Source organism: Pecten maximus, chromosome 19 (genome assembly GCF_902652985.1).
Source record: "Pecten maximus chromosome 19, xPecMax1.1, whole genome shotgun sequence".
NCBI lineage: Eukaryota > Metazoa > Mollusca > Bivalvia > Pectinida > Pectinidae > Pecten > Pecten maximus.
The window spans coordinates 26,227,599-26,240,492 of NC_047033.1; the positions used below are offsets into that span (position 1 = coordinate 26,227,599).

At 37.7% G+C, this 12,894-nt stretch overlaps 1 protein-coding gene across 2 annotated transcripts in view; it reads left to right on the forward strand.

Moving 5' to 3' along the window:
- The window catches only part of LOC117317254 (calcium/calmodulin-dependent 3',5'-cyclic nucleotide phosphodiesterase 1A-like), a 163,721-nt gene that overhangs the window by 133,807 nt on the left and 17,020 nt on the right, over window positions 1-12,894 (forward strand). For both annotated transcript variants that reach the window (XM_033871984.1, XM_033871985.1), the window contains exons 6-8: window positions 6,732-6,914; window positions 8,847-8,913; window positions 12,428-12,685. In XM_033871984.1, coding sequence (XP_033727875.1) covers window positions 6,732-6,914; window positions 8,847-8,913; window positions 12,428-12,685 — 508 coding nt within the window. The remainder of the gene's footprint in view (window positions 1-6,731; window positions 6,915-8,846; window positions 8,914-12,427; window positions 12,686-12,894) is intronic.

Sequence of the window (12,894 nt, forward strand, 5' to 3'; positions counted from 1 at the left end):
AAACACTGCCATGTACATGTTGTTTCGTTCTTCGTTTGGTCTCGGCCAGGAAATGAAATCCCAATTCAGCAATCTTACAAACACAGAGGCTGTGAATGTCAATCAATCAGCCTGCAAGAAAAACTGGTGAGTTTAAAGGTCATCCAATAGGTCAACCAGATTTTTCCATCTGACATATCTAGCCACTTCAGCCATTCGACTACCTCCCATAATGAAAAGTAAAATGGAAGCAACTATAAACCGACAATAAAATGTGGATGAGCTCTGTTTACTGGAAAGATTAGGGGTTACATTCTGAAAAACCTCAATTCATTCCTATTTTAGCTACGTGTTTTAAGTCACGAGGTGAAAAGAATTTTTTTTTCGGTTTCATTAAGGAGTGATGTATAGACCTACATGTCTTGCTGAAGTGCACTCTGTGAATACAAAGATAGATCGAGGCAACTGAATTAAGTTATTGGTCTATAAACATTGATAAACCAGTTTTTAATCCTGCTTAATCCTTATACAGTAGTAATTTAATTCTAAAACTAAAAAGGAAAACCCATACATTTAAAAAATATGTTAAATTATTGGTTTTCAAAAATAAAAAAAATATCTTTAGGTTCGATTTTGTCAATCATCGACCTAAATTTCACACAAAGCTTTAGTACTGTGTTATTAACTCTCCCTAGCTGTCAGTCACTGGGATAGTGTTCATTTCAATCATAATAGCTCGTAATGTATTTCAGATATATATTACAATATGCCAAAAAAACCTGGTAATGAACAGCTATGTTTCGCTTCAGATATTGACATCTGATCACCTGACTAACAGATCCCCATAAAACCATTAAGTATTTTTTGTATTTTTTAAAGTACTTTGCGTATGAATTGTTGCCAAAAAAATGTTCAGACTTTTTATGGATACTTGACAAAGTGAAAATGCATGTTGCAAGCAAATCGTTTTTGCAGATAACTCACTGCTTAAAGGCCTACGGTCCCTAAATGTTTTGCACATTGGATATCAAAACATTACATACTAAAATGGATTTGTCACGGAATATATTTGTAATAAGATATCATATATCCTGGTGCATTCCACATTTTCTGTAAAGAAAATCTTCTTCAGAACTAGGAGTCCAAGAGCCATGATATTATATATCAGCTTGCTGGAGTGAAGGACTGTAATTTGTTCAAATCAATGACCTTGACCTTCATTCACAAGGCTTATTCAAACACAGAATCGATTCTGAAGCTTTTAATGTTGCCTGCTATATTGAAGGGTTTTACACAATTAGAAGATTTTAATTTATATATCTTTTATGATTGGGATCTTGCATGTTAAATCTTCAAATGAGATCTTCTGATAAATGATGTAATGTAATTAAGTTAAATAAAATAATAACTATAATTTTTTTAGTTTGTGTTTTAAGGGAGATCTTCTGAAATTAGTATGCTGTCAAATGTGTTTTGACACTTGGTCTGATGTTAAATGGTAGGACCTTTGGGCCTCTTGTTTTGCTGACACAATGAGGCACTATATTAGATTATGTCTTCAATGAAATGAAGTATAGGATGTCATGGGAATGAGGGATTCTTTTCAAACTGTGTGTGCAACTGATGTTAAGAATGCTACCCTATACAAACATTACTCCAATATTGGTTGCTATGACATAAACATACTAAATCATGCATCATTTTTGCCCAGATTGTTGTCATGGTTACCAAAGCTGATGAAGACTCTGATTGGTGAAAACCATTTTGCCCATAAAATTTGTAGTATTTCCTTCAAACATTGTATGAATATACGTGTAATGGGGGATTGTGACATACACAATTTTGTTGTCATGGTAACTGAAATGGAGGCCTCAGTCTGATTGGTCAGAATTAAGCCATTGTCTGATAATCTGGAAATTGGTAGGTTGGAGTTTTCAAGGGACTGGGAGTGCATATGTTCCATTAACAATTACTTGTAACTGTCACGTTGAAATGAAGGCCTCTGATTAGTTGAGAGGTTAAGAGTTAGAACCTGTAAGGGGTTATTAGTCATCACTATGACGACAGCTCTAGTTTATATATATATCCTAATTACACATAAAAGCAAGCTGTGATACAAAATATGGTTGAATTTTTATACAGAGACAATTTTGTCATAGCTATATGAGTTTCTTCTCCATCGTTTAATAAATGTCATTAAAAGTCACTGAGCAATTCCATCAAACTTTGAATTTAAGATCATGTTAATAGTATCAGGCAGAAAGTAAAATTTATGTGTAATAAATCTCGATAAAAGGTTCAACAAATTTAAGTTATTAATTTATTGACTTTTTAATGAAAAGCCAGGATAAAGGCCACAGTACCTCCTGGCGTTGCTTGAACACAGCTACTGGCTGTAAATGGAGCCGTTAACAGTAATCAGGCCACAACCACACAGCGAATGCCAAAATATGGTTACTAATTTCTTATTTTATCATATAACTTAATCTTATGAGAATTCATTTGTTTACATGCTGTGATATTTTGATAATTTGATCGAAACTTTGATTCACATTTAGACTGAATGAAAAAGGATATATGATCGACTAACTCTCATTTTATCATATCACATAATCTTATGAGAATTCATTTGTTTACATGCTGTGATATTTTGATAATTTGATCTGAATTTTGATTCACATTTAGACTGAATGTAAAAGGATATATGATCGACTAGGCCACTAACTCTCATTTTATCATATCACATAATCTTATGAGAATTCGTTTGTTTACATGCTGTGATATTTTGATAATTTGATCGAAACTTTGATTCACATTGAGACTGAATGAAAAAGGATATATGATCGACTAGGCCACTAACTCTCATTTTATCATATCACATAATCTTATGAGAATTCATTTGTTTACATGCTGTGATATTTTGATAATTTGATCGAAACTTTGATTCACATTTAGACTGAATGAAAAAGGATACAAATGTATATGATCGACAAGGCCACTGAATTGGCCTCAGCCTGATAAAAAACCTACAATAAAATTAAATGTAATATATTTTATTTTTATCAGTCAATAATTTTGACTAAAAAAAAATAAATGAAGATGCATCACAGAGTTTAATTAAGATGGTTGTGTTGTATAGAAAGCTTCATGTGGGAGATTCTGAGTTTCTGGTCAGTAGTCTTCCAATGTGAGAAGATCGAGCTACCGAGTATAGCGTTAGTTGTGGAGTAATCTGAAGTGGTGATGTTCTTTCTCTGTTGTCTCCCACCAGGGATTATCATAATGAGAATTCCTTGACTCTGACTATATATAGATGAACTGATGGCATTTCTTACCCTCCTTTATACCACACCGACATTGGAGAATTAATACAAAGTCATGGAGAAAAGTGTGGTAATATCAGAATATATTGAATGTTGTGTTGGGAGTTTTAATCACAAGGGAAACAGCAACATCCTATATTTTATGGTTTGGCTGTGTATCATCGTGAATGTCGTTTCCCTAGAGTTTCGGTAAATCTAGATGTAATTAGGTTTAGGCGTAAGCATGCTGCCTGTGCTTGCTTTTAAAACAATGTCGCTTTTCGTGTCCTCAAAATCAATGGAGATTTATACTCTTGAGTGTGTACAAGTTGTAGTTTAGTTTTTAACTTTATAGCATGACAGACATCCTTAGTTATATAGCATACCTGATTATAACCAAGTTATATAACATACCTGATTATAACCATGTTATATAGCATACCTAATTATAACCAGGTTATATAGCATTAGCATACCTGATTATAACCAAGTTATATAGCATACCTGATTATAACCAAGTTAAATAGCATACCTGATTATAACCAGGTTATATAGCATACCTGATTATAACCAGGTTATATAGCATACCTGATTATAACCAAGTTATATAGCATACCTGATTATAACCAAGTTATATAGCATACCTGATTATAACCAAGTTATATAGCATACCTGATTATAACCAAGTTATATAGCATACCTGATTATAACCAGGTTATATAGCACACCTTATTGTAACCAGGTTTATATAGCATACCTGATTTTAACCAGGTTATATAGCATACCTGATTATAACCAGGTTATATAGCATACCTGATTATAACCAAGTTATATAGCATACCTGATTATAACCAGGTTATAAAGCATATACCTGATTTTAACCAAGTTATATAGCATACCTGATTATAACCAAGTTAAATAGCATACCTGATTATAACCAAGTTATATAGCATACCTTATTGTAACCAGGTTATATAGCATACCTGATTATAACCAAGTTATATAGCATACCTGATTGTAACCTGGTTTATATCTAGCATACCTGATTTTAACCAGGTTATATAGCATACCTGATTATAACCAGATTATATCAGAACATACCTGATTATAACCAGATTATATAACATACCTGATTATAACCAGGTTATATAGCATACCTGATTTTAACCAGGTTATATAACATACCTGATTATAACCAGATTATATAACATACCTGATTATAACCAGGTTATATTACATACCTGATTATAACCAGGTTATAAAGCATATACCTGATTATAACCAGGTTATATAGTTTACCTGATTATAACCAGGTTATATAGCATACTTGATTATAACCAGGTTATATAACATACCTGATGATAACCAAATTATATAGCATACCTCATTAAAACCAGGTTATATATAGCATACCTGCTTATAACCAGGTTATATAGCATACCTGATTATAACCAGGTTATATTAGAACATACCTGATTATAACCAGGTTATCTAACATACCTCATTATAACCTTACAGCATTCTGGTATTATAAGCAGGAGTCTTAACCTTATATATTGTTCCCAGTAGTAATGTAAATTTGGTAATCTTATTTTAAACAAGTGGTTCTATTGGCTGAAATCAAATGCCATAAGCTAGTGTGTAGCTCTGTCATCAGAATGTATGTGTTGTACTAGAGGTATCAATCTTGAATAAATCATAAGAATTAATTTTGATTATTTTGTATGTAATGGAGTTAATAGTGGAATTTAATGACAATACACAATTATTTTGTTTGTGATATCTCTGAATTACTTTTCTATCTCTGAATCACTGGTTACCTCTGAATTACTCTGCTATCTCTGAATACTGTGTTATAAATCCCTGAATTATTCTCCTATCTCTGAATAACTGTTATAAATCTCTGAATTACTCTGCTATCTCTGAATTACTCTGCTATCTCTGAATTACTCTGCTATCTCTGAATCACTGGTTACCTCTGAATTACTCTGCTATCTCTGAATCACTGGTTACCTCTGAATTACTCTGCTATCTCTGAATTACTCTGCTATCTCTGAATTACTCTGCTATCTCTGAGTTACTCTGCTATCTCTGAATTACTCTGCTATCTCTGAGTTACTCTGCTATCTCTGAATCACTGGTTACCTCTGAATTACTCTGCTATCTCTGAATTACTCTGCTATCTCTGAGTTACTCTGCTATCTCTGAATCACTGGTTACCTCTGAATTACTCTGCTATCTCTGAATACTGTGTTATAAATCCCTGAATTACTCTCCTATCTCTGAATAACTGTTATAAATCTCTGAATTACTCTGCTATCTCTGAATTACTTTGCTATCTCTGAATTACTTTGCTATCTCTGAATCACTTGTTTCCTCTGAATTAACCTGCTATCTCTGAATTGCTGTACTATCTCTGAATTGCTCTTCTGTCTCTGAATTGCTCTTCTGTCTCTGAATTACTCTTCAATCTCTGAATTGCTCATCTGTCTCTGAATTACTTTGCTATCTCTGAATTGCTCAACTATCTCTGAATTGCTTTGCTGTCTCTGAATTACTTTGCTCTCTGAATTGCTCAACTATCTCTGAATTGCTTTGCTATCTCTGAATTAATCTGCTATCTCTGAATTACTCTTCAATCTCTGAATTGCTCTTCTGTCTCTGAATTAATCTGCTATCTCTGAATTACTCTTCAATCTCTGAATTGCTCTTCTGTCTCTGAATTACTTTGCTATCTCTGAATTGCTTTGTTATCTCTGACTTACTCAACTATCTCTGAATTACTTTGTTATCTGAAATACTCTACTATATAACTGTGCTTAATGATCTCTGAATTAGTATGCTATGCCTCAATAACATATTCAAGTTAAGTCTGAACAATTCTTGTCATGTTCTTATCTTATAATTATTTGTTTTAATTAATTGTATAGTGTGGTAATGAAAAAAATTATTTTGTAGAAATTTTGTATAAAAAGTAATTTTGATGTTTTTCTTTCCTGTGTGAACTCTCAGTACTGAATCAGGAATTTATTACTAGGATTTTGTAATGGTTAATTAGGAGAATACTGTAACCATAGTTCAAAATACCAAATTGTACAGAGGGACATTTCTGAACTGCTTGGGAGACACTAGATTTATTTGGTTATACAGAAACTAGGATATGTGATCCTATAACAATGTTTATTTGGGCGATGCAGCAGAAGTTCGGATATGTGGGCGATGGCCACATTCTACTTTATATCATTCTCATTTAGGACAGTAGAAACCACATTTTAATATTAAAAGAAAATTTGTACATCTTTCATTCATTATATTCTTGTTTATTTGGACATTATGTAAGAATTAATACATCTGCTTCTGGATGATTCTTTTCACAGCATTTTCATGAAAATTCAATACTAGTCATAGTTAAACTGTTAAGGTAATGATTGTCTCTCTGTTTCTCACCAGGCGACTGTGTGATGATGATGACGAGCTCAGTGAGGTTGAGCCCGACGCTGTACCAAGTGAAGTCCGGGATTGGCTAGCGCTGACTTTCACACGCTCCATGAGCAACATCAAAAGGCGTGGAGATGACAAGCCGAAGTTCCGCAGTGTGGCACATGCAATCAGAGCGGGAATTATGGTGGATAGGTAATTTATCAGGGACCATTTCTTTCATTCCTGTCCCTGAATATATGTTCATCATACATGTATATAGCCTCGAAATAAAATATTTTCTTATGTACGAAGTTCCAACATGGCTTCCAAAAAATGACACCGATTCTTGAATCAGGTCAGTCCTATATCAGATCTAGCTCCTGAATTATCCGCGTCCCCTCTGGACAGTATTTTGGTCTTCACGTCTTTCGTTTTATCAGTCGATTACGTCTCATGATTACATAGGTTACTGTAAATTTACAAAGTTTTGAAAATAAAATGGAAACAAGGCTATAAGAAACAGTCACAAAATGTAGTCTTCGATCATAATTAGGAGCCTTAATCTTTCTTCATCATAATTTAACAATGATCAAGCCATAAAATTCACGAAAGTAGGTCGCGATTGACACATTAAATGAACCATGTTTGATACATGGAAATCAAGTCATGACTACAACATCTTGCACCTTCAGTGTAGATCAAATCTTCTCTGGTAGAAAACCTTGTGTGATATATGTTGTAGCCATCATCAGGTTCAAAGACAAAATCCATGAAAGTAGGTCGCGATTGACACATTGAACAAACCATGTTTGACACATAGAAATCAAGTCATGACTACAATGTCTTGCACCTTCAGTGTAGATCAAATCTTCTCTGGTAGGAAACCTTGTGTGATATATGTTGTAACCATCATCAGGTTCAAAGACAAAATCCATGAAAGTAGGTCGCGATTGACTTATTGAATGAACCATGGTTGACACACAGTGTAGATCAAATCCTCTCTGGTAGAAAACCTTGGCAAATATGTAACTTCGAAGGCCAAGCAAAAAATATATTTGTGTTTGAAAAGATATTTTATACAGCTCATTATAAGGAGAATGATCATTTGACTGTCATACTATGCTTAAATTCCATTGATTTTCTACTCATTCCATCAAATATATAATCGAGGATATTGTTTCGCCAGAGAAATTTAATGACCAGTTGCTGGATAGCTCAGTTCATGTTATTTATATGGACATACAAGGATGTCTCTGCCATACATTGAAGGCAGATCTGAGTGTATTCAATAAGCTGGGGTTGGTCTCTAATGTTATTTTTGGCCCTAATTCGTTGGCTGTTAGTAGATTTGAGACGTCATGCTAAGTAAGCATTCTCATGCGACTTTTATTATGAACTACAAAATGTCTTTCATGTTTGAATCTGTTTCCAGACTCAAAAATCTTACAGAGTAATTATTATATAAAAATGGACAGGTTTTTCACTCCGCTGACAATATTACCATATTTGGATTGGCGCCACATGCAAACATCTGTACGGCAATTCTGATTTCTTCTTTACCGGTTCTTCCATCAGAGTCAGACATGGTTCATGTCAAACAAACTAAACACGTTCGTGTGATACAGGGTTACACAAACGATGGTAGTGGGAGGCGAATTCTGACAGGCTTGCAAAACAACTTTGTTATCCGAAGGGGTCGATTTGCATGACAAATAACAATTTAGGACAAAAAGTTCGTAGATTCTGACACTCAAGCCCTAAGGGAGCTTTAACGCTCGCTGAAATAATCTCTAAGAAAAGTGCCTTGTTGCAATTTATGGCTCCCCACGATTTCTAAAAGGAATGTCAAGATGATGGCAATAGTGTGCATCTATTTTACACACATATAAATAGAATTATGTTTTTCTATAAATCCTCTTTATTATCATTTCTAAATATAGAATTGTAGCTTGTTAATGATTTTATTTCCTCCAGCATATTACTGGTATACATGATGTGAACCTTTATAGATTCCAGTACTCCTTCCAATTTTGTATTTTATAAATATTGTGGGGTTTTTTTAATTAAAGAATAAATTCTTTCCAGAATTATTGTTACCTGTTATTATGGAAAGTGCTTCTTTAATGAGGATATGATTTATTACAGGATATATCGTCGCCTGTCCAGTTCAGCTGGGCTCCACATACCACCACATGTTCTACAGCTTTTAAAGGTTTGTACGAAACCACGCAGACAATTCCTATATCAGTCACTCATAAAAACAAACAATCTAATTAAAATATAGCTGGTCATTCTCACTACATTACATGGACATCTAACGACATCGCATAAGGGGTCACTTTCTGGTGACCTTTGTTATTTCAATATTTCACTTTTAGGTCGAATTGTCAATTTTTCGATGTCGTCGATCTCACCCATTTGTCACATATCATGCAGCTGAAGCTTACCATTTTGGTACGGTATTTATATATATATGCTTCGTTGGACAAAATGACTTGAAACAGATTGACAGATTATGCAAGCTATGCACTCTGATCGTGTTATTTTGCACATACGAAATTCACTCCCAAGATTCTGTAAGTAGTAATTTGATTGGTTTATCTAAAAGGCCATCCTGACGTGACCCCTTATGCGATGTTGTTAGATGTTCATGTAACTAGAGCCCAATAGTGGGACTAAGGATAGACAATCACGTAGGCCTAATAGTGGGACTAAGGGGAGAGGATCACTAGGGCCCAATAGTGGGACTAAGGATAGACAATCATGTAGGCCTAATAGTGGGACTAAGGGTAGAGGATCACTAGGATCCAATAGTGGGACTAAGGGTAGAGGATCACTAGGGCCCAATAGTGGGACTAAGGGTAGAGGATCACTAGGGCCCAATAGTGGGACTAAGGGTAGAGGATCACTAGGGCCCAATAGTGGGACTAAGGAGAGAGGATTACTAGGGCCAAATAGTGGGACTAAGGAGAGAGGATCACTAGAGCCCAATAGTGGGACTAAGGGTAGAGGATTACTAGGGCCCAATAGTGGGACTAAGGAGAGAGGATCACTAGGGCCCAATAGTGGGACTAAGGAGAGAGGATCACTAGGGCCCAATAGTGGGACTAAGGGTAGAGGATCACTAGGATCCAATAGTGGGACTAAGGAGAGAGGATCACTAGGGCCCAATAGTGGGACTAAGGGTAGAGGATCACTAGGGCCCAATAGAGGGACTAGGGTAGAGGATCACTAGGGCCAAATATTGGGACTAAGGAGAGAGGATCACTAGGGCCCAATAGTGGGTCTAAGGGTAGAGGATCACTAGGACCCAATAGTGGGACTAAGGGTAGAGGATCACTAGGGCCCAATAGTGGGACTAAGGTGAGAGGATCACTAGGGCCCAATAGTGGGACTAAGGGTAGAGGATCACTAGAGCCCAATAGTGGGACTAAGGAGAGAGGATCACTAGGGCCCAATAGTGGGACTAAGGGTAGAGGATCACTAGGGCCCAATAGTGGGACTAAGGAGAGAGGATCACTAGGGCCCAATAGTGGGACTAAGGAGAGAGGATCACTAGGGCCCAATAGTGGGACTAAGGGTAGAGGATCACTAGGGCCCAATAGTGGGACTAAGGAGAGAGGATTACTAGGGCCCAATAGTGGGACTAAGGGTAGAGGATCACTAGAGCCCAATAGTGGGACTAAGGAGAGAGGATCACTAGGGCCCAATAGTGGGACTAAGGGTAGAGGATCACTAGGGCCCAATAGTGGGACTAAGGGTAGAGGATCACTAGGACCCAATAGTGGGACTAAGGGTAGAGGATCACTAGGGCCAAATAGTGGGACTAAGGGAAAAGGATCACTAGGGCCCAATAGTGGGACTAAGGGAAGAGGATCACTAGGGCCCAATAGTGGGACTAAGGAGAGAGGATCACTAGGGCCCAATAGTGGGACTAAGGAGAGAGGATCACTAGAGCCCAATAGTGGGACTAAGGAGAGAGGATCACTTAGGGCCCAATAGTGGGTCTAAGGGTAGAGGATCACTAGGACCCAATAGTGGGACTAAGGGGAGAGGATCACTAGAGCCCAATAGTGGGACTAAGGGGAGAGGATCACTAGAGCCCAATAGTGGGACTAAGGGTAGAGGATCACTAGGGCCCAATAGTGGGACTAAGGGTAGAGGATCACTAGGGCCCAATATTGGGACTAAGGGTGGAGGATCACTAGGGCCCAATAGTGGGACTAAGGGTAGAGGATCACTAGGGCCCAATAGTGGGACTAAGGTGAGAGGATCACTAGGGCCCAATAGTGGGACTAAGGGTAGAGGATCACTAGGGCCCAATAGTGGGACTAATTATAAGGGGAGAGGATCACTAGAGCCCAATAGTGGGACTAAGGGTAGAGGATCACTAGGGCCCAATAGTGGGACTAAGGGTAGAGGATCACTAGGGCCCAATAGTGGGACTAAGGGGAGAGGATCACTAGGGCCCAATAGTGGGACTAATTATAAGGGTAGAGGATCACAAGGGCCCAATAGTGGGACTAAAGAGAGAGGATCACTAGGGCCCAATAGTGGGACTAAGGATAGAGGATCACTAGGGACCAATAGTGGGACTAAGGAGAGAGGATCACTAGGATCCAATAGTGAGACTAAGGGTAGAGGATCACTAGGGCCCAATAGTGGGACTAAGGGTAGAGGATCACTAGGGCCCAATAGTGGGACTAAGGAGAGAGGATATCTAGGGCCAAATATTGGGACTAAGGAGAGAGGATCACTAGGGCCCAATAGTGGGACTAAGGGTAGAGGATCACTAGGGCCCAATAGTGGGACTAAGGGTGGAGGATCACTAGGGCCCAATAGTGGGACTAAGGAGAGAGGATCACTAGGGCCCAATAGTGGGACTAAGGGAAGATGATATCTAGGGCCCAATAGTGGGACTAAGGGGAGAGGATCACTAGTGCCCAATAGTGGGACTAAGGGGAGAGGATCACTTAGGGCCCAATAGTGGGACTAAGGGTGGAGGATCACTAGGGCCCAATAGTGGGACTAAGGAGAGAGGATCACTAGGGCCCAATAGTGGGACTAAGGGTGGAGGATCACTAGGGCCCAATAGTGGGACTAAGGAGAGAGGATCACTAGGGCCCAATAGTGGGACTAAGGAGAGAGGATCACTAGGGCCCAATAGTGGGACTAATTATAAGGGGAGAGGATCACTAGGACCCAATAGTGGGACTAAGGGAAGAGGATCACTAGGACCCAATAGTGGGACTAAGGGTGGAGGATCACTAGGGCCCAATAGTGGGACTAAGGAGAGAGGATCACTAGGGCCCAATAGTGGGACTAATTATAAGGGGAGAGGATCACTAGGACCCAATAGTGGGACTAAGGGAAGAGGATCACTAGGACCCAATAGTGGGACTAAGGGAAGAGGATCACTTGGGCCCAATAGTGGGACTAAGGGAAGAGGATCACTTGGGCCCAATAGTGGGACTAAGGGTAGAGGATCACTTGGGCCAAATAGTAAGGCTAGTAATTCTACAGAACAAATGTCCTTTGAAAGTGAAACAGCTTATCTATGACTACAAAAGTTAAACTGTTTTTTTGTGGATTGAAAAAGAAAATAAAAGACAAAAAAATGAAAATTCATTGACTGCCATTAAACCTCTTTTAGTTATTGTTGGTATTTCATAGTAAGAATGTATTCTGACATATTTCAGTTAATTGTTTATTTGTTTTGATTGCAGCAACTTGATGACTGGTCCTTTGATGTGTTTGCTGTCAATACAGCTGCGGATGGACATGCCTTGAAATTTGTGGGTTATGAACTTTTGCAAAAATATGATTTAATATCAAAGTTTAAAATCAGCACGAACGTGTTGGATTCCTTCCTCTTGGCAATAGAGCAGGGTTACAGTAAATACAAGAATCCCTACCACAACCTCCTACACGGGGCAGACGTGGCACAGACCGTGCATTTTGTGCTGTCCCAGAGCAAACTAGCAGTAAGTATGAACTGTCTGTGATAGTGGTAGGGCACTTTGTCTTGTATAACTAACTGTCTAATGACAAAGCATGATAGAGGTCACTTTGTCCAGTATAAACTGCCTAATGATAAAGTGTGATAGAGGTCACTTTGTCCAGTATAAACTGTCTAATGACAAAGTGTGATAGAGGTCACTTTGTCCAGTATAAACTGTCTAATGACAAAGTG